The sequence below is a fragment of the Pelophylax lessonae genome (genome assembly GCF_965119305.1).
Source record: "Pelophylax lessonae genome assembly, chromosome: 2".
Taxonomy (NCBI): Eukaryota; Metazoa; Chordata; class Amphibia; order Anura; family Ranidae; genus Pelophylax; species Pelophylax lessonae.
In genome coordinates this window covers 588200682-588224103 of record NC_138769.1, presented here as the reverse complement: position 1 = coordinate 588224103, position 23422 = coordinate 588200682, and the positions used below count along the sequence as shown (strand labels likewise).

Sequence of the window (23422 nt, the reverse complement as noted above, 5' to 3'; positions counted from 1 at the left end):
CTTCATGATTGTTCTATACACATTAATTATTGGAATTACCGTCGGTTTACACATTTTTTTTTAGTTCTTTTAATTGGTATGTGGTGACACTATAGAAATCAGCAGCTTTTTCATTGTTTTATTACACTTATACTTTATTAATATTTTTTAACAATCTTCCACATTTACTTCACTGGTAGCGCATTGGTTATTTGCTTCTATCAAAAAGTTGTGTATGCAAGCTGTGGATTGAAAAATCAAGTCATTATATGATCCGGTTTCCACCCACCTGTGCAAAACATGAAAACAGCCACTGGAATATTATTATTTTTTTCCATACACATGGCTACTACTATTAGTGTCTTAATTTCTTAATTTTAAACCTTTGATATAGCTTTTACATTTTGTTTTATTTCTATTGATTTAATATGTTGTATGATGTATATTTCATTGCTTGGATTGTGTGATTTGTATAATTAATGATAGTTATAGTGGAACTTCTTTCTCTCTGATGTAAACTGGAAGTGATACCATGACATGTCATTGAACATGTAGAAAAGCTGATGAATGATGGAAGGAAGAACTTAGAGGTTAATAGGTAGTATTTTAAATTACACTGTAGTGGCATTCAGTTTTTTTTCTCAGACTGTTTTACTTTGCTCTGGGTCACTTCCCACAGCCTGTCCAAAGCAACACGCAAGCCTATAGGACAACCTCTCAAAGTGGGTTTAAGTGAGGAAGGGTCATGTGATAATGGTGACTAAGTTCCATGGTCTGTTTTACTGTTAAAGTAAACCTATCACAAACCTGGGCAATTAAAATGGAGCATATAATGAAAGAATAAAAAATGGTTATCTTTTGTCAAAATAACCAGCAGATTCAGGGATCTGTACAGCAGTATGAATTTTTCTTCTATATGGAAAAAAACATATTCCAAAAAAAGATAAATTACAAAGTTATCTTCTTGAGTAAATTTGGTATGTTACTTAAACACTTATAACAAACATTCAATGACGACAAAAAAATTATTGTAATTGTTGTAAATATGTGATTATTGTTAATATTGTAAAAATATTTGTGCACATTGTAAATATTGTAAAAATGTAAATGACACCTTGAACGTATTTCAAGTAGAAATTAAATTCTATCATAAGTCTGGTTTACATCTAAGTGCTGCAGATTAGTATGATAAACTATGCATGTATGCTACACAAGCACATACACTATATTACCAAAAGTATTGGTAGTACACCTGCCTTAACATACATGATCTGTAATGGCATCCCAGTCTTAGTTCAAAGGGTTCAATATTGAGTTGGCCCACCCTTTGCAACTATAACAGCTTCAACTCTTTTGGGAGGGCTGTCCACAAGGTTTAGATGTTTGTTTATGGGAATGTTTGACTATTCTTCCAGAAGCGCATTTGTGAGGTCAGACGCTGATGTGGACGAGAAGGCCTGGCTCGCAGTCTACGCTCTAATTCATCCCAAAGGTGTTCTGTTGGGTTGGGGTAAGGACTTTGTGCAGGCCTGTCAGGTTCCTCCACCCCAAACTCACTCATCCTTGTCTTTATGAACTTTGTTTGTGCACTGGTGCGCAGTCATGTTGGAACAGGAAGAGCCAACCCCAAACTTTTCCCACAAAGTTGGCAGCATGAAATTGTCCAAAATCTCTTGGTATGCAGACGCCTTAGGAATTCCCTTCACTGGAACTAAGGGGCCAAGCCCAACACCTGAAAAACTACCCCACACCATAATCCCCCCTCCACCAAATGATTTGGACCAGTGCACAAAGCAAGGTCCATAAAGACGTGGAGGAACTTGACTGGCCTGCACAATCCTGATTTCAACCTAACAGAACACCTTTGGGATGAATTAGAGTGGAGACTGTGAGCCCGGCCTTCTCGTCCACATCATTGCCTGACCTTACAAATGCACTTCTGGAAGAATGGTCAAACATTCCGGAAGATACACTACTAAACCTTGTGGACAGCCTTCCCTGAAGACCTGAAGCTGCTATAGCTGCAAAGGGTGGGCCAACTCAATATTGAACCCTACAAATTAAGACTGGGATGCAATTAAAGTTTGTGTGTGCAAAAACAGGCATCCCAATACTTTTGGTAATATAGTGTAGGTATGAATGGTTGTTGAAGGAAGCCTCTGTTTAAAGTGCATGTATGGCCATTTTTTTTTTTTTTTCATTAGCTTTAGACACCTAAAATATAGCTGTCGCCACCAGAACATAAGGTGGGGAAAGATCTTCCAATGGGCAAACTTGTTTCAGAGACTGCTGTCTAAGAGGACATTTCCTTTCACTTACTGTTGTGTCTACCACACAAGAAGTGAAGGAAAATCTCCCTAATGGGACGCAGGCAGCAGAAAATAAGCTAACTCTTTTAACCCCCTACTCTCTCCAAAACAAGAAAATAAACATTTTAGCTATACATAAATACTTTTTTTTATTATTTACTGAATTTAAGTTATTGTCACATGTTGATTTTAAGGAATATCCTACACTTTAAGTCCATACACCTTTAAGCCTTTTATATCCTTTTCCTGAAGAAAATATAGAATGGTAGTGTTGGAGCTAGGCAACAGTAATTGCAAGTGCTCTGATTTGGACTTTGGCAAGGCATTAACATTGAGGCAGGTTTTATATTATTCATTGTTCACCTAAAGCAGGGGTCTTCAAACTTTCTAAACAAAGGGCCAGTTTACTGTCCTCCAGACTTTAGGGGGGCCAGATGTTGGTATCAGTAGGAGGAATACCGTCCCATTATTGGTGTCGGTGGGAGCAAAAGTACCCAATCATTGGTAGTGGATGGAATAGTGCCCCATCGGTGGTGTCAGTAGGAAGAATAGTACCCCATCATTGGTGTCAGTAGGAAGAATAGCGCCCCATCATTGGTGTCTGTAGGAAGAATAGTGCCCCATCATTGGTGTCTGTAGCAGTGGCGGCTGGTGCATAAGGGGCGCAGGGGCGCCGCCCCCCCTATCCATGCATCCGGCCCCTAATCTACATGCGGAGCGCCGGACGCATGGACTTCAATGGGGCTTTTTTTTTTTACCCATGTGATTAGAGCCAGAGGCTCTAATAGGCTAAAAAAAAGAGTGGGCTTGGGGTGCAGAGCACTGCCCCCTGAGCCCACCCAGTTGTGTGACAATAGCCAATGAAAATTCGCTATTGTCGGACAGATCCTCCTCCTGGCCAATCAGGAGGCGGGTTCTAAGACCTGTTTCCCGAATGGCCGAAAGGAGAAGTCATGCCACTGGGCATGGAGGAGGAGAAGCAGAAGACGGGAAAGAAGCCGCCGCTCGTCTGCTGCAGATGGGTGAGTGAGCCGGGGGGGAGGGGGTCCTGTACTGTACTGTCATGTTATGCTGTGTGTCCTGTACTGTAATACTGTGTGTACTGTGTGCGGCCTGGTGTGGTCCGGGGGGGGTGTGGTGTGGTGCGGTCCGTCTGATGCCACCCCGGCCCATGGAGCACCAGCCGCCACTGGTCTGTAGGAAGAATAGTGCCCCCCAGTTTGTGTCAGTGGAAGGAATAGTGGCTTGTATCAGTTAGAAGAACAGTGCCCCAAGGGCCAGATAAAGGCAAGCAAAGGACCATATCTGGCCCTTGGGCCACAGTTTGGAGACCACTAACATAAAGTGACACTAAATTGAATTTTTTATGTAATATAAAAGAAATGCTATATGTCTAAATATAATGACAATGTACCTTCAATCTCTCATTTCCTTTGTTTCAATTCTCAAATGCAAGCTTCTGTCTGCTGTTCTCAGACTTTCTGTTATAGGGTAGCTACATTTTTTTCCTCAGTGGCACCCTTTCCTGCTCGTCCCCGAGACAGACTACACATCTACCCGCTAACACATTTAGCTCTATGGGAATTGTTGTACATGGGTAAAACGGAGCATGTAACCAGAAATAACAGCACTGCTCACTTTACACAAAATGTGCAGTGAGGTGCATCAGTGGATTATAGGGAGAATGCACAGGACAAAGAAATAAGCCTGAAAGCAATGGTAATAGAATAAAAAACATGGTATTCTAAAAAAAAAAAAAAAAAAACAAGAACAATTGATGTAAAACAATTGAGTTTGGTGTTACTTAAAGCTTTTTGATGGTATTTACCTTTTTATTCATACTCCAGTGAGTATGAATGTGTCTACTTGTGAGCTGGCTTTCTCTATGTCTTCCAGCATGGTTGGCAGTTTGTGGTAGTTTTCCACTGGTGGATGAACAGCCGTAAACCGAAAATAAATTGCCTTCTGAGCAAATGACATTGTGCAAAGAGAAATATTTTTTTACATTTTCTTTCTTGTGTTGAATAATAGGCACTATGCAGTGAATTAAAATATCAGGCAGGACCTTATGGCAAAATTATGTTTGTATTTGTTTGTCAGTATCTCTTCCATTATACAATTTTGACAGATAATTTTAAATAGTTCAGCATATTTATTAAGGTGTAAAAAAATATTGCTGCCTGTTGTATAGTTATATGAATATTTTGTATCAGCGCTGGGAATAACAGGCTGCTGAAAAACAGTGATTGATTAGTACAATGTTTAGCATGTCACATGCTGGCATTGACAGTCTGGCTTACATTAACAAATTACATTTAATACATTAAAATGGATAGGTTGCCTTAGTGCAACACACAATAATTTGTGGAATACCACATTTTAACACTCGATAAGACAACGCGAAATACCAGTCTGAATGGGCCAGTAACAAAAAAATTTTAATTCAATAAAAGAAAAGTTTGGGGTTTAAAAAAAAAAAAAAAATACTCACCTCTATGTTGAAGCATTGGTGTGACCCTGCAGCTGTCCCATGTTGGCTCAAAGTCCGAGAACTGAACAGTCACATGGCTGCTGATCACTCAGTTCTCAGTCTACTTGGAATGGAGCAGTGACTCTCTCACTCAGCCTTCTCCGCTCTGCCCCTTCAGCGTCACTGGAGTGCCCACCTGGAGAGGTGGCAGGTGCATCTGGCTTCAGCTCATAGCCGCATGCTGAGATTTGGAGCCAGCTGTCAGTCAGGCAGCTGGGAAGATCTAGACAATATTATCAGGAATCTTGCAGAACCTAGATCGGCTCTGCCATGTCAGCTGACTTTGACTCTGGGTCACCGGAAAGCAAAAGTCAGTGTACTGCTGTGACCCACAAGAGAAGTATAGCCAAAACTGGCCATACTTCTCTTTGAAGCACATGTTAAAATTGCATTTTGCTCCAATCCCCAAAAATTAAAGGGCTTAATGCAAAAGTAGGACATTGTTTTAAGATGGCGAATAGTGGCTGCCGCCCAGAGAGCGGCCCCCTGTATTGTGCCCGGCACTTTCCCACTCGTTGGCCGTCTGGGACAGATTGTCCAAACCTCATAAGTTCAAATCGCTCCACACTCCCCTAGCACCTGTTCTCAACAACAGTGGGTTCCCCCCGGGTCTCTCTTCCAGCTCCTTCCAATGGTGGACAAATAAGGGGCTTCTAAGGATAGCGGATCTCTGCGACCACAGGGGCGCTCTGACAAAACAGGCATTGATTGAGAAGTATGCTTTACCATCATCTGAATTTTATCGTTTTAACCAAATCTTACACTTTTTAGGTACTTTGTCTCAGGTTTCTGACTTAACTACTATGACTCCCATGGAATTTCTTTGCCGGAATTATGACAAGCTTCGCGGCTATATCTCCATACTCTACAATATATTGTCTGACTCTTCTGTGAAGCTGCCATACATGGTTCAGTGGGAGGCCGACCTGCAGGAGGGCATTGAGCTGGTCGACTGGCGAACTATGGCTCAAGCCGCCTCCAAATCATTGATCAATACCTCCATCATTGAAGCGAACTACAAAGTCTTGTTGCGCTGGTATATGGTGCCGGCGAGAATCTCGAAGTTTGTACCTGGCGCATCTTCTCTGTGTTTCCGTGGCTGCGGTCAGGAAGGAACCATGTTCCATATCTGGTGGCAATGCCCTAAGGCGCGCCGTTATTGGATTAGGGTGTATAACTTTATATACACACTTACGCAAGTGAACCTGCCTAAATCCCCTCAGCAAGCTTTGCTGGGATTGAAGGTGGATGCTGCCGCGGGGGCACAGAGAAGGCTTATTTCGTTTATTTTCACGGCTGCCAAGGTAACGCTAGCACGATCCTGGAGATCTCCGGTTCTGCCGTTCGACCAGCTCCGCCATAAACTTACATGGATAATGCTCAATGAACGTATGTCGGCCATGTTAAATGATAAAATGAAGCAGTTTGATAAGGTGTGGGAGCCATGGCTCCGTTATCTTACCGGAAGTAGTTAATGGAGTCTGGGGCATCGGGAGTTCGGGGACGGGGGGGGGGGTGCTGGGCGGGGTCCTGCTAAATTTTCTTTCTATTACCTTCTTTCTTTCTTCTCTCTTGCTATTCCTTCTTTCTTATTCCTATCTCTTTAGCCTTACGGGCATGTACCGTTCGCTCAGTTACACCTTCCAATGTTTTTACCCTATGGGCAGTTATATGGGCGGCACTGGGGTCAGATTGTGGCAGTGGGCTGAACCTCTTCACTGTGGACATTGAGACTGGTGTTTTGCAGGTACCATTTAATGAAGCTGCCAGTTGAGGACCTGTGAGGCGTCTATATCTCAAACTAGTCTCTCTAATGTACTTGTCCTCTTGCTTAGTTGTGCACCGGGGCCTCCCACTTGTCTTTCTATTCTGGTTAGAGCCCGCTTGTGCTGTTCTCTTAAGGGAGTAGTACCCACCATTGTAGGAAATCTTCAGTGTCTTGGCAATTTCTCGCATGGAATAGCCTTCATTTCTCAGAACAAGAATAGACTGTCGAGTTTCAGAAGAAAGTTCTCTTTTTCTGGCCATTTTGAGAGTATAATCGAACCCATAAACGCTGATGCTCCAGATACTCAACTAGCTCAAAGGAAGGCCAGTTTTATAGCTTCTCTAATCAGCACAACAGTTTTCGGCTGTGCTAACATAATTGCACAAGGGTTTTGTAATCATCAGTTAGCCTTTTAACATGATTAGCTAACAAATTGAACCATTAGAACACAGGAGTGATGGTTGCTGGAAATGGGCCTCTGTACATCTTTGTAGATATTCCATTAAAATCAACCGTTTCCAGCTAAAATAGTCATTTACCACATTTACAATGTCTAGACTGTATTTCTGATTAATTAAATGTTATCTTCATTGAAAAAAACAGTGATTTTCTTTCAAAAATAAGGACATTTCTAAGTGACCCCAAACTTTTGAGCGGTAGTGTACATAGTCCAGAACCCATGCTGTCAGTGTCTTGGTGACCAACAGCAGAGCTTTTTTTAGTCCCAAGTTAGGGGAAGATCCTAATGTATCATTGAAACTCAGCTTTTCCTATCTGAAGTCTGTTCATCTATGAATGGTAAGGAAAGGTGATACACATAGTCCCCTCAAGCCTAATGCCTCGTACACACGTGCAGATTGTCGGCCGAAAAGATTCGGCCGCCGAATGATCGGCCGATTGTAGGCTTGTTAGTATGATGCTTCCGACAGCCGACAGCGCACTTTCGGCCGAAAAGAATCTGTCGTGCAAGCATTAAAATTTTTGTATGCCGACACCAGAGCGGCCGATTGTTCGCCAGTCAATACAGAATTCGGCCGACAGACAGCAGATTTGCAAGACTGGGCATGCTCAGAAAAGAAAAAACACACGGAAAGTTAACCATCACATGACATCACTTCTGCAGTCGGCTGTAGTCGGCGGACAAAATTTGTGTGCAGTCTTTTGCACTTTTCAGCGGACATGACAGCCCGGGGACAAAAGACGGCCGATCGGCCGGCCGACAATCTGCACGTGTGTACGGGGCATAACTCTTAGAGGCTTGAGGGACATTTTAAGCAGAAAGTGTTTTAAAATAAATGGTTTGTTGCTCTCTATGTGGCTCATTTAGATGCAATAGTATTTGTTATACTCTTAGAAATAATACAATATAGAGCACTAGAAGCAAATCCAAGTCTGTTTCTTTCTTACATTGTTCACCTACTTAATACATTGCATTTTTGTGCTCGCTATTTTCAAGGTTAAAGAGCCCCGTAAATATATAAACTAGATAGTAGGGTTTTTTTTTTTTAAAGGGTTTGTAATAATTCACATGGATAGATATGTACTGTATAGGTAAAGGAAATCTATACTGAGGTGATATAGAACCTGGCATTGCTAACATTTAATGTTCAAAAAAACAGTGTCATGAGACTTAAGTGGCTTTAGTCACTGACCCAGAATAAGTATACAATTCAGGAGTTATGCCTTTTCTGAACCTCATGGCAGCCACGTAAGCAGCAGGTTCAAAAGGAAAGTCTACAGTGGCAACCTTTCTATTTCCCTCAGTACAGTTTTCCCATTAATTGAAGGTGCTATGGGATGAAACAATGTTCTCCAGTACACCTCTGACATCTTGTTTAGTAATCCCATAGAAAAAATACTACTGCTTTTGTCATTTTGTCTTACTTCTTAACTAAAATTGGCAGCCAATGCAGAGCAAGAGGCTGCATAGAAATGTTACAAAATAGAAACAAAGTTGTAAAAATGACTAGAAGCTTTTTCACAAAATGCTTCAAAAATATATTTTTTTTGTTTTGCGGGTCTTTAACTTTTGTTAGGTCTATTATAACCTATGAAAAATTTCTTAACTGATATTTTGTGATCAACCCGACATTTGGATTTGACTTGTGACGGTCTCTAGTACATGTTAAGGTCTGGGTCAACTAAATAGATTTCTGGGGATGGTATTGACACAGCCCCAAATGGTCCACAATGGCTCAAAAGAGATATGGTTCAGAAATATTCCGACAGAATAAAGGTGGATAAGGCACCAGGACCAGATGGCTTTCCCCCCACGGATCCTAAAAGAATTGAGCTCTGTCATTTCAAAGCCATTGTTTATAATTTTTAGGGACTAGAATAGTACCACTGGATTGGCGTAGGGCCAATGTGGTGCCTATATTTTAAAAAGAGATCAAAGTCTTTACCAAGTAACTATAGACCTGTTGGTTTAACTTCTATAGTCAGGAAGATACTGGAGAGTTTAATAAAAGACCACATAAATTAGTTCTTGCTGGGGAAAAAAATATTTTAAGCAACAGACAGCATGGTTTCAGAAAAGACAGAAGTTCTCAAACAAACCTGATTTATTTTTTTGGGGAGGTAAGTAAAACCTTGGACAGTGGGGTGGCTGTGGACGTAGTATACTTGGATTTTGCAAAAGCATCTGATACGCGGCTAATGTGGGTTCTGGGATTAAAAGTACCATTTCAGTCTTTGCAGATGACACCAAGCTTTGCGGTGTAATAACTTCCTTACAGTATGTCTCCAACTTACAAGCCAACCTCAATGCAATGTTTAATTGGGTGACTGTGTATGTGACAAATGAGGTTTAATGTTGATAAATGTAAAGTTATGCACTTGGGAGCTAAGAATATGCATGCATCATACACACTAGGGGGTAGTACAATTGGGGGAATCCATAGTGGAGAAGGATCTGGGTGTTCTGGTAGATCGTAAGCTTAATAATAACATGCAAAGCCAAGCTGCAGTTTCCAAAGCAAGCAAAGTCCTTTCTTGTATTAACAGAGGCATTGACTGCAGAGAGGGAGATTTCATTTTACCCCTGTACAAATCATTAGTAAGACCTCGTCTGGAACGTGCAGTTTAGTTTTGGGCACCAGTTCTCAGAAAACATATCGGGGGACTGAAGGAAGTGCAGAGAAGGGCAAGCAAACAGATAAGAGGCATGGAGGAGCTCAGCTATGAGGAAAGATTAGAGGAACTGAATTTATTCTCTCTTGAAAAGAGGAGATTAAAGTGGGATTTGATTAACATGTACATATACATAAGGGGTCCATATAGTAAACTTGGTGTTGAGTTATTCACAGAGGATAAGGGGGTACTCTTTACATCTAGAGGAAAGAGATTTAGTCTCCAAATACGGAAAGGTTTCTTCACAGTAAGAGCTGTGAAAAATGTGGAATAGACTCCCTCCAGAGGTGGTTCTTGCCAGCTCAGTAGATTGTTACATAGTTACATAGTTAGTGAGGTTGAAAAAAGACATCAGTCCATCCAGTTCAACCTATGATGTGTGTGTGTGTGTTTGCTGTTAACCGTACATTGTATACCCCTCTATGTTGTGGTCTTTAAGGTGCCCATCTAATAGTTTTTTGAAACTATCGATGCTCCCTGCTGATACCACTGTTTGCGGAAGAGAATTCCACATCCTTACTGCTCTCACAGTGAAGAACCCCCTGCGTATTTTAAGGTTAAACCGCCTTTCCTCTAGTTTTAGTGAGTGGCCACATGTCTTATTGTATTTCCTTTCTCTGAATAGGTTTTTCCATATGCTAGGGTTGCCAGTACAATATTTGTACATTGATATCATATCCCCCTCAATCGTCTCTTCTCCAGAGAGAATAAGTTCAGTGCTTGTAGTCTTTCCTCATAGCTGATGGCCCGGTGCCCAGAACTGGACAGCATACTCCAGATGTGGCCGGACCAGAGTCTTGTAGAGTGGGAGAATAATCTCTTTATTTCTGGAGTGAATCCCCTTTTTTATACATCCCAGTATTCTGTTGGCTTTGCTTGCAGCAGCTTGGCATTGCATGCCACTGCCAAGCCTGTTGTCTACCAGTACCCCCAGGTCCTTTTCCATCCTAGATTCACCCAGAGGTTCCCCCCCTAGTGAGTAGCTTTCTTTCTGGTTTCTGGCACCCAGGTGCATTACTTTACATTTTTCAACATTAAACCTCATCTGCCATGTAGTTGCCCACCCCATAATTTTGTTCAGGTCTGCTTGTAAGGTTTCCACATCCTGCCCAGAAGATATTGGCCTGCTTAGTTTAGTATCATCCGCAAATACTGAGATTTTACTCGATATTCCCTCCTCTAGATCATTTATGAATAAATTAAACAGGATTGGCCCCAGGACAGAACCCTGGGGGACCCCGCTTTCCACACCAGCCCAATCTGAGTACTTCCCATTAATCACCACCCTTTGCAACCTCCCCTGGAGCCAGTTCTCTATCCAGCTACTCACCTTATGGTCCATACCTACCTTCCTTAGTTTGAACAGTAAGCGTTTGTGGGGAACGGTGTCAAAGGCTTTTGCGAAGTCCAGGTACACCACATCCACAGGCTTACCTTTATCTAGGTGGCAGCTCACTTCATCATAGAAGGTTAATAGATTGGTTTGGCAAGAATGATTTTTCATTAATCCATGCTGATTACTACTAATAATACCGTTTTCATTACTAAAGTCTTGTATGTGGTCCCTTAACATCCCCTCCAAAATCTTGCAGACTACTGATGTTAGGCTGACCTTGGCCCCTTTTTAAATATTGGTACCACGTTGGCTTTTTTCCAATCAGCTGGCACCATACCCGCCTGTAAACTATCCTTAAAGATCAAGAATAATGGTCTGGCAATCACCTGGCTGAGCTCTTTAAGAACCCTCGGGTGCAAGCCATCCGGTCCTGGTGATTTATTTATGTTAAGTTTCTCTAGTTTAGTTCTAAGTCTATCTTCTGTTAGCCATGGCGGTATTTCCTGAGGTGTGTTGTTTAGTTTGGCCTTACAAGCTGGGTTAGTGTAGCCCCCCAATTCTTTTGTGAAGACTGAAGAGGAGATATTATTTAACACTACCGCCTTTTCCCTGTCCTCTGTGGCCAAAACTCCCTTATCGTCTTTTATGGTGCCAATGTGTTCTGGCCTCGCTTTCTTACTGTTTATATAAAGAATTTCTTGGGGTTCTTTTTACTCTCTTCCGCTATATGTCTCTCGTGTTCTATTTTAGCCGCCCTGATTTCGTCTTTACATTTCTTATTACACTCTTTGTAATAATTGAATGCTGCCAATGACCCCTCAGTCTTGTATTTTTTGAAGGCCTTTCCTTTAGCATTAATATGCATTTTTATGTTGGTGTTTAGCCACCCAGGGTTTAGTTTTGCTCTTTTATATGTATTTTCCCTTGGAATACACTGGTCAATCCCTTTGTTAAGTATGCTTTTGAAGCACTCCCATTTTTCCTCCCTGTTCTTTGTTCCAAGGGTTCTATCCCATTTGATATTTTCTAGCAGAGAGCGCAGTTTTGGGAAATTGGCTCTTTTGAAATTCAGTGTCCTTATATTGCCCTTGTGTTTACTATTACTATAATTAATACTGAAACTAATTGACCTATGTAACTATGTTATAGCGTTTACAAACTACGGGATAGATATTTGGACTTTTTATTTTTTTATAATCATAATGCCGGTGATCAGCGATTTTCAGAGGGACTGCGACAGTGGACAGATTGGATCCCTACCTGACCTTTTTGACACTTTTGGGGACCAGTGACATTAATACAGTAATCAGTGCTAAATAATAAGCACTGTTACTGTATAAATGACACTGGCAGGGAAGGGGTTAACACTGAGGGTGATCAAGGGGTTAAGTGTGCTCCTAAATGTGCTTGCTAACTGTGTGGGGGGGGGGGCTCTGTGAAAGGCTCACAGAGATCGGTGTTTCAGCTTAGCGGCTCTTCTGTCAGTTCCCCCGAAGATTGCGGGAGGCCGGCAGTGATCGAGCCCGCTCCTCCCGCGGTCTGGCTCCCTGCTGTGTCTAATCACAGTGGGAGTGCAGTGCCGCCAAGACCGCGTGCACATAATCAAGTACATGTATGTGATTATGCGCAGCCAAGCTGCCTTCCACAGTAAATCTGCGTGGGGCGGTCGCAAGGGGTTAAAGACATTTGTTATATATAAAAAAAATAAATGTATTTATTTAAACAGGATCTTTTGTTTAAAAAAAATAATCCTTTTACTTCAGAGATGTGGGGTACATGAGGAGAACTCTAGAGAGGGTAGAATTAGTGCAAGAAATACAAATTTATTTTATATTTTAATCAAGTTGTATTTGATTTTATTTGTTTTATTGATATTTTTCAGAATTTTATATTTTTACAGTTATCACCAATATAGTAAAATGTTTCTGTTTAATATCCATTACAGCTATAGTTATGAAAGGCAGTAAGGTTTCCATAAAGGTCTACTGTAAAATGTATTTTCCCATTGTCTTCAAAGACCAACAATATCTAAAATGGGGGTCTCCGAACTTTCTAAACAAGGGGCCAGTTTACTGTCCTGCAGACTCTGAGGGGGCCGGACTGTGACCACTGTAAGTATAAAATGCTCTGATATCAGTGGCAGTAAACAATGTCCCATCATTGGTATCATTGGAAGGAATAGTGCCCCATCCCTAGTGTCAGTGGGGGGATTAGTGCCCAATCATTAATGTCAGTGGGAGGAATAGTGCCCCATCATTAATGTCAGTGGGAGGAATAGTGCCCCATCATTAATGTCAGTGAGAGGAATAGTGCCCCATCATTCATGTCTGTGGAAGGAATATTGCCCCATCATTGATGTCAGTGAGGTGAATAGCGCCCCATTATTGGTGTCAGTGGGAGGAATAGTGCCCCATCATTAATGTCTGTGAGAGGAATAGTGCCCCATCATTGGTGTCATTGTAGAGAATAGTGCCCCATTGTTTGTATTGGTGGAAGGAATAGTGCCCCATTGTTGGTATCAGTGGCAGGAAATATGCCCCACTTTTGGTTCAGTGGAAGGAATAGTGCCTTGTATCTGTGGGAGGAATAGTGCCCCAAGGGCCGGATAAAGGCAAGCAAATGACCGCATCCACCGCAGTTTGTAGACCACTGATCTAAAACATCTTTTATTTAATAATGAAAGTCAGCAACTGGCTGGATAAAGTGAATAAATTAATGGCTGTATTGGTCTAAGTCACAGGTGTGAGGTGTCATTAGTAATAGCCAGGAGGAAAACCCAATAAATAGGAAAATAAAATAGGAAAAATGGATAGATTATAAAAAATCAAGCAAATATGTAGAAATGAATATTTAAATAATTTAAATATTATGAAAGAGAAAATGACAGAGATGGCAATAGAGTTGGCTAAGAATGAATATGGAGGAGAGATGGGGAGGGAGAGGGAGAGGGAAGATAGAAAAGGGGAAAATTTATTGTAAGGCAATATTTTCACAAATATATTCTTAAAGATGATGTATGTCATGTCTTTTTCTTTGAAATATTTTGTAAGTCTATTTTAAGGAAGTTCAATAAAAATTTAAATTATAAAAAAGTCACAGGTGTCAAACTGTGCCCCTCCAGCTGTTGCTGGTCTAAGTGGACTAATTTGGCTAATAATTGTTCAGCACCTTTGAAGATGCATCCGGTAATAATATTTTATTTCTGGGGAAAAACAGTCTAAAAAAATGTAATAAACACTTTGTTTTACAGTATATAGCTATATCGATACATTTCCTTTCAATATATCTCATCCATTTAGTAATTCATATGGCTGCTTCCCTTGAAATCTTAAAATAACGTTCACATTTTAAAGGTTGTTGGTCATATGAATGTCCTATTAAAGATAGGCATTGTGACATCTTGACATTTCTTCTGGTTGTCCTTTGCCAAGCTACTGATACTTAAGTCTGTGAATCTTCTATAGTCGGAGAGTTACACTCAATGTCAAAGACAAAAATAACTTGCCATTTTAGTGCCAGATGAGGTCAAAGTTCTGAGTGGAGTCCAGTTTCAAATGCCACACATAAATAGATGATACCTTTGACCTTTGCAATTAGCACTATGTAAGTGAACGGGTTTTTAGAAATAATTCTACTTCACTATTTAGTCTTGTTTGTGTGCTTGACAGAAGATGTATTTGGGCCTCTCTTTTTCTTCTTCACATTTAGTAAAAATTACTATAATCAGAAGGTATATCTTTATGTACCGATGAACAACTTTTCTAGAACAACAGAGGCTGTTGTAGTCACAAGGAAGAGGGGTAGGGGGGTCCATGTTTCCTGAATGGGATGTCCAAAAAAACATGTACAGTATGTGAGATTTTCAGGTGTCCACAAAGTTGTTTTCATATTTTACGTTTAAATAGAAAATAACCTTTTTTTATCATTTTTTTTTGGTTTTGTTTTTGCACATTTTACATTAAACAATGCAAGTAACACCTTAACCTTGTATCCTTCCCCTCCCTCCTGGAGCCAGTCCCAATTAGAACAATAACATTTTTAATGCAATCAAAAACTCTAGAGAGTTTGCCTGTTGTATATAATGTCATCATGTCCACATGAATAAAAAAACGAGCCATGATGGTTGACAGCACTACAATACCTGCAGCTACATTGTAAAAATAGTCTTCCCAAGCAAGAAAGTTGGAAATGGGGGTTAACCATAAAGTTATCTTATATAGACATAGTTAAGTACAATCTAACCGAGATGAGGGACAAAAGGACACAAAACCATGATAAATACCCAACCCACAGCCCATTGCCCAAAACATACAGGTTCATTGAACCAGAGATGGATGCTAGAGGTTAGTTACAGCCAAATCTTAAAGGGGGCAGAGAAGCAGTAGCCCAGCAACGAGATATACACTATCCGTGTCAGGGGCATGAGTGCCAGGCCCACAGTACTCAACCAGCAGTCCCACAATGTCTTAAACTTGGAGGGGCATACTCTTCTCTTTCAGATCAAACATTTTATAAGTAGAATATTGTTAACTGTGGATACCCATGGTGTATGGTCAGGGAGAAATGAAGCAGTCCATTTCTGTGATATTAGTTTAAGGGGTAGGACCAGCAATCTGAGAACTGGTGTCAGAACCTTAGGAGGTAACCCCTTATCTTCTAACAAGCCCAGAATATAAAGTTTAAGTGTCAGGGCGAAGCTCTAATAAAAGAACAAAATGATGATATCTACAACAGCAGACCAGTACTAAAAGAAATCTGGGCGCCTTCAGAGCATGTGCATCAAGTCTCCTTGATTTGTCCCACATGTAGCACAATTCGATCTACAACCATATCAATGTAGCCACCAGGGGGTACAATATGCTCTATGTAGTATAATGATTTTGGTCAGTTTTTGAGATGTAAAGACACATCAAGTAAATGTTTTAAAATAAAAGGCAACTGTGTGCACCTACATCTGTTTCACAAGCAACCTGCAAGACAGCCAGCTGTTCATATATAATAAGGTTGCTGATAGGACAGTGTCATGAAAAGGACTGTACAATTTTTTTGGGGGGGACACCATTTGCCATGGAAGAAAGAATATTCTTTCTATCAGTTTAGAGAAGGCAATTTATACAGTAAGAGTGGTTAAGCTGTAACGTGTTTTACCAAATGATTAGTACTGGCAAAGACAATATTGACATTTAAGGACTTATTACTACTATTAATACTACTGGATACTACTAAAAAACAAATAATATACTACTACGAATACTACTAATAAACTATTAATTTACAACTGAAATTGCTAAAGGGTTAAGAAAGAACCTCCCTTGAGGGTCATAAAGATATTTTCCCTCCTGTTAAACAAAATTGGCAACAGTTGCACAGTTGCTTTCATCTGAACAACAGCTGCAACAGTTATGAATGGATGACCTTGGTGGATGCGGGCCTTTTTTCAACTTTATTAACTGTTAATGTTAGTCCTTCTTTACAAATTCACCCCTAAATCTCTTGGGCATGGGGGCACATACTCATAGCTAGTGTGTTCTCCCATGGGCTGCTAAGCATCGCTCTATATGCAGAGTCTATATTTATTTTGCCATTACTTTTGAGAATTGACAGGTGACAATTTTTGCTTCACTGTAAATTGCAGTTTGGCCACAAAGGTTGACTAGAGTATTTATAAGGCTGCTGTTTATTACTTTTTGTCAAGTGAAAAACCATGCAATAAAATGTAATTTGTCAGTGTTCTTCACCTCTCAAGGATCAGCTGTGTAACCTCAGGAGTGTAGGATGTATAATTAAACATATATGCCATTGTTTGTCTCTATTCCAGCTGTTCATGAAAACATTAAGAGTTACTAGTTAATGCACTAATGGCATGCTCAATGGTGTTTCTTTAATATGGCTATTTCCTTCTTGTGTTGATATTCAGTTAAAATCCCAATTAGTTGACTAAGGATAATAATTTGTTCAGATGTTAAACTTTCCCCAGACTTCTTCCCCTCCATGTGTCAGCACACAGCTTCAGTTTATTTCCAGAACACCACAGCTACCCCATTTCCTAGTATAACTTATGCAAATTTCACTTGTACCTGTAAAGCTCTGTACACGTATGATCAGCACATTAAAAAAAAAATGTAGGGATCAAAACTGTTATCTATTGGATATCCCAGTTTCATAAAACAAGATCTTGGATCCAGATCATAGACTTGGGTACATCATACACTTCATGATCTGACCATACCAAAACTATGTTATATGCATACCTAAGTATCCAGTCATACCCTTTTGCTACATACATATTGACAAATCTAAAGGGAAATGTACAATTACATTTTAACATATCTGGTATTCTTGAAGAGTGGAGGCCAGCAGCATAGCAATTGTGACAATGGCTGAGTTGTCCTAAATACTATGCAGAGTTAGGAAGATCATGCTTCCATGCTTTCTCCTCTTCATACCACCAAAATGACCTGAAATATTTGGTAGGCTTCTTTGGTGGTCATAAGTGTGCTTTAATCTTTTATATTGGTAGTGTTAATAGAGGTAAAATAGCCTGAAACCGTTGTTTCAGACTTGGATATGTATTTTAAAAATGACGTTTTTTTTTTTTGTTTTTTTTTTTTTGCTGTCTAATGCTGTAATATCAATCTCTTTGACCTCTGTAGGGTGGCACAGTAATAGGAAGTGCACGATGCCAGGATTTCCGAACTCGAGAGGGTCGTCTTAAAGCAGCATGTAACCTTGTAAAGAAAGAAATTACTAACCTGTGTGTCATTGGAGGAGATGGCAGTCTGACAGGAGCAGATACTTTTAGGGCAGAATGGAGTGGACTACTAGCTGACCTAGTGAAAGCAGGTAAAGCTGTGACGCTGTCCATTTTGTGCCACTAATTCTACTGCTGAACTTATTCCAGACTGCTTTCTTTACAGATTCTTTACTCCACTCTAAATCTGGTTTTAGAGTTTTGTTCTGCAACCAATGCTTAAGTTAACCACTTTACCACTAGAGCATTTTGCTGTCTTACGTCTGGGCCACTTTTTGCGATTCGGCGCTGTGCGACTTTAACTGACAATTGCCCTGTCATGCGACGCCGTACCCAAACAAAATTTACGTCCTTTTTTTCCCACAAACAGAGCTTTCTTTTGGTGGTATTTGATCACCTGTGCGATTTTTACTTTTTGCGCTATAAACAAAAAAAGAGCGTTTATTTTGAAAAAATAACAATATTTTTAACATTTTTTTTAGATGAAATTCCCCCCCAAAAAAAAGTAAAAACCAATTTTTTTAAAATTTTTGGCCAATTTGTTTTCTACTACCCATGTTTGGTAAAAAAAAATCACAATAAGCGTATTTTGATTGGTTTGCGCAAAAGTTATTGCGTTTACTAACTAAGGGAACGATTTCTGTCATTTTTGGTGTTTTTTTTTTCACGAGTAATTGCGGCGATCTGCGATTTTTTTTTTGTTGCGGGACTGCGACATTGCGGCGGACAGATCGGACCCTTGACTGACATTTTTGATACTTTTGGGGGTACCAGTGACATTACTGCAGTAATCAGTGCTATAAATATGCACTGTTACTGTAAAAATGACACTGGCAGGGAAGGGGTTAATTTTATTGGAGAGGGAGGGGTTAATGTATGCCTGGTGCTTACTGACGTGTGTGGGGGGAGGTGACTGAGTGAGCCAGGGACAGATCGGATGTTCAGCTATGCTGAACACTCCTATCTATCACTCCCTGTCACTTAGGAGATCCGCCCGCTCTGTTTACACAGGCGGGCGGATCTCCAAACTGGATTCCCCGATGATCGGGGCAGAGCAGCGGCGATCGCCGCCGCTCCTCCCCTGGCCCGACTCCCGCTGTGAATGAAAACAGCGGGAGCGCGCCGCCTACAGGGGGAGGAGTCCAGCGACGTAGGTCTACGTCGCTGGACGATAACGAGCCACTGTGCCGCAGTAGCAGCACAGTGGCTAGTGCTTAAGTGGTTAAGCTTAGACACTAGTAGGGCTGAACGAAAAAAAAATGAGAGCTCAAGAGGAGCCGCTGTATTAACCATGCAATGTTAGTACATCTCCCCTGCTATGCTATTGTGTTCTGACAGGGGGACACTGCCACTCACCCGCGAGAGCACTTCGGTCAGCACTCTTAGCCATTGGCTGAGAGCGCTGATCCGGAGTTGATCGGCAAGCCTTTTTCGGTCATGCCTCATCAACGGAAACCGGCCGAACATTTGGACCGCCTGCAGTACACACGGGCCAAAGGTTTGCTGGTTTCTATTGAACTGGGTGATGCCGCCCAAAATTAGGCCCGTGTGTACTAGGCTTTAGTTTTTATATAACCTCCACCCAAAGGAGGGTCTTGTTGAGTGGAGACACTTTTCCGCTTCATATGTTTATATGGAAAATACAGAGCGTGCAAAGATAATTGTCTTAAATTTTTAAGAACTAGGCAGTACAACCATGTAACCCCATTAGTATCTGTAAATACAGAAGAATTGTATATTTAGTGTTAACCCCACACAGATATAATACCACTATACCACATAAAATATAAATATTGACACCTATGTAAGTGAAAGTACAGAGGACCGATACACAAAATGAAATCTGATATTTATGTAAATTTGTAGCATGGGTTATGGCTGTATATAATCTTCTTTTGGAGGCAAATGAGGCAACAAAGGGTCAAAATATTAGGTTTTGAATTATATATAGGAGTTCGGATTAATGGTGAAAAATTATACCTCTTTTTCGGTCATCTAAAATTTTTTTCTTTTGATGATAATCTATAGTCTCTTATGAGCCATGCTCACCCATGAGAGGTCTGTGAGTTAATTAAAAAGCAATGCACACGTGCCAAGCAGTTGAGTTGTATGTGTTTTCTAAATATTAAAAGTATATATTTTTCTAGGGAGTATATCATCTGATGAGGCCAACAAATCTAGCTACCTAAATATCGTTGGTATGGTGGGTTCCATTGATAATGACTTCTGTGGCACAGATATGACTATTGGAACTGATTCAGCTCTTCACAGAATTATGGAGATTGTGGATGCAATTACTACAACAGCACAAAGGTAGCTTGAATCTTAAATGTATTTTTCACTGTCTAATATATTCTTCTGATAATTTGGGTCCCTGTAAGTATCATTTTATTGGAAAGGTTTTAAGTAATGTGAGTACTGCTGCTGTTTTTTCATACATTAAGGTAAAAACTGTCTAGTGTTTTATGCCATAGAAAACTCCAAAGTACGTTTATTGAGTGACATCGTTTTTGCTCTGACTAATCCAAAATGTAACAAAATAAAAGTAGCAGTGTTATGGCTTTATAGGAATATCAGTATTCCTTTTGATGTTCACAGCGTTACCTTTGAAGTGTTACACTGTTAGGGCTCTTTCACACGGTCCGCCTCCGTAGGCGGATCCGTGTTGCTCAGCGGGGATCGATCCGCGATCCCCGCTGAGCCGGGCGGGTGACAGCTCCGTCTCCGCTTGCAGAGCGGAGAGGGAGGTGTCTCAGCCCCCGCTGCCCTCTATGGGGGATCGGAGGAGAGCGGACCGCTTGTCCGCTCTCATCAGATCCGCTCCGCTCCGATTACTGAACGGATGGAAAAATAGGGTTTCCATCCGTCCAGATTTCAGCACAGGATCGGATGCGGAGGGCAGCGGGTGTCAGCGGAGGTGTCTCCGCTGACACCCGCTGCCCCATAGAGCTGCATGGAGGATCCGATCAGATCCGCCTAAAAAACTGACAGGCGGATCTGATCGGACCGCCCGTGTGAAAGAGCCCTTTTATTTTGGTATATTTGGAATTCATGGCGGCAGCAGTGTGTTTTTTTTGAGTATTTTAGTTATGAGAATGATAGAAATAAAGTGAGTGTTAGTGCCGGTTCACACTTGTGCGATGCGGGAACGCTGCCATATGCGATACGCAGGGGGTGTCAATTAAAAGTTAACGACACCCCCAGTTGCGATCGCATATCGCAGTGCGATCTGCAAGTTCGCACAGAATCGGATCGCACAAGTGTGAACCACTGTGCGATCCGATTCTGAGGCGGCTCAAAAAATGCCTCATGTGCGTGTTTGGTGCGGATGCGCTGCGAATTCAGCCATACAAAGTGTATGGCTGAACTCGCATCCGCACAGGAGATCGCATGTAATGAAGGAGCAGTGCGCTCCGAAAGTGTGAACCGGCTTATTGCATACCTTGCACAGTATACATACACATCTATATAATTAATATAATTTTTCTTTTCATGGAGAGTCACATTAGATACACAGTTCTTTACTTTTAGTTTGGTTTTTCATAGCGCAGGGTACTCAATTGTTAATAATCCAAAATGTAAGCTATAACAAAATTACACATTTGTTCTGAGTTCTTAATCTGTAAGGCCCCTTTCACACATGGATTGTTTGTCTGTTTTTCATCCATCCGCTGACAGATGAAAAACGGACATCAATGCATTCCTATGGAAAAGCGGATGACAACGGATGATCATCCGTTTACATCCCTTTTCAATCGATTCCGTCCATATCTTTTTTTTTTTTTTTTTTGAACGGGTGAAAGCCCTATTTTTCTTCCGTTAAAAAAAAATGGATCAGACGAAAAATGGATGTAAACTGACAAATGGTCAGTTTTTCATCCGTTTTTGTATTGGTAGTGGAGGTAAAAAAAAAACAGACGAAAAATGGATGAAAAACGGATGAAAAAGTGATAAATACTTCATCCATTTTGAAGTGACTGAACTGATGAAATGAACGGTCCGTATGTGTGAAAGGGGCCTTAACTTTATTTTTCCAGCAGCACAGTAAAGTACTCCTCTGCTTTTTGGGGGCCTACCACTTTCTTCTCTTTCTGCACAATGGTTTAGCAGAAAGTAAAGAAACATCTAGGAAGACCGTAATCTCTGAAAAAAAATAAAAGTGAGAAACATAGCCAGCTAGGAAGTAGAGAAGAGGGATATGAAATGGGAAGGAGGGAAAATAAATAATACAGTGCACATAATATAAGCACATGTGATAAACAAACATGTAAAGGCATTTTCCAAGTCACAAAATATTGAAAGCCCCTTCTGCCCCAATCACTATCCTATCTGTACTGCTGATTCGCTGCTTTGGTAATGTGGAGTTCTTTGCACATGATGATTTCCGTTGGCTCTGAAAAAGCAGACATACCACAGTAAACCAGAGTAGTCAGTTCAGAGTACTGGGCTTATTTAAAGCTGAAGTAAACCCATTGACCTAAAGTAGAACTTAATGCTAAAAATAAAAATTGCGAACAGGCAGGCCCTTTATTGCAGCAGAGGCATGCAATGTCACTGCTGCAATAAAATACTATTACCTGCCTGTTTGTACTCCTCTGCAGAATGTACATGAAGCACCTCCGTTTACATTTCTTGCATAATGCCAGTGTGAAGGAATAACTGACTTCCTCACGTGCGTGGGAGTGACTTCACCGAGCCAATAGAGATCCGACCGTAGGAACATAGGTGAGTATTGCTGCCTTTAATTCCACTTTTACTCTTTCCAAAAACAGTTACATTCAAGGCATGTCGTGAGTGATAAATGTCAAAGTTTCTTGGGCTCTCAATCGAACGGTGAAGCCATCAAATGGTTGAGGTCAGAACTGATCATGTGCAGAACCAAGGCAACTGCAAACAGAGGCCAAGATGGCAGCTTCATTGTTTGTAATGGATAGGAGGATTTACTTTCCGTTAAATAGGTTAGTCTAAGAGACACTACAGGAAGTGAGAGGACATTTCCCATCTGAGGCACATGTCACCAGAATATTTTTCCCCACTGGAAAATTTACCCTCACCTCTTGCTCTCATGACAACTCTAAAATTTTGGATTGCGCTTTAATTTCTGTCCCAGTGATGATGCTTACCAGGACCAGCAGGGACAGCCTCTCGTCTCAACAGGAAGCTGCAGAGGTTTGTAGCAAGGTCTTGGGATCCTCTGGCCAACACCACAGACACTCTTGTAGCTCCTTGGAGCCAATATCGTCTAATGTATGCATTTTCTCTGCTGACTCTTCTGCCCAGACTTCTGCGAAGGATCGAGGCAGAAGGGATTCCTGTCATTCTAGTGGCACTGGATATGTATACAGGCCTAGTACGGCTGGTTGCCAATGTCCCTTGGAGACTCCCTCTCGGAAAAGATCTGTTAACTCAAGGACCGATCTTCCATCCTGCTTTAGTCGCTGGCTTTGACGGCTATTGAAAGCCAGGTGTTGAAGGATAGAGGGGTGTCTGAATCTAAATGTTTGATTCCTACGCTGTTAAAAGCTAGAAAATCTACTTCTATGAAGATTTCTCATCGAGTCTGGAGGGCCTACATTACTTGGTGTGAGTCTCGGGGGGGGGGGGGGGGGGTTCCCCC

The 23422-nt window shown here is 41.1% G+C and overlaps 1 protein-coding gene across 1 annotated transcript in view; it reads left to right on the top strand.

Annotated features, from left to right (window-relative positions):
* Positions 1-23422, top strand: part of PFKM (phosphofructokinase, muscle) — a 108889-nt gene that overhangs the window by 50067 nt on the left and 35400 nt on the right. Inside the window, exons 6-7 of the mRNA XM_082245937.1 lie at positions 17708-17897; positions 19953-20118. Of these exons, the coding sequence (XP_082102063.1) occupies positions 17708-17897; positions 19953-20118 (356 nt within the window). The remainder of the gene's footprint in view (positions 1-17707; positions 17898-19952; positions 20119-23422) is intronic.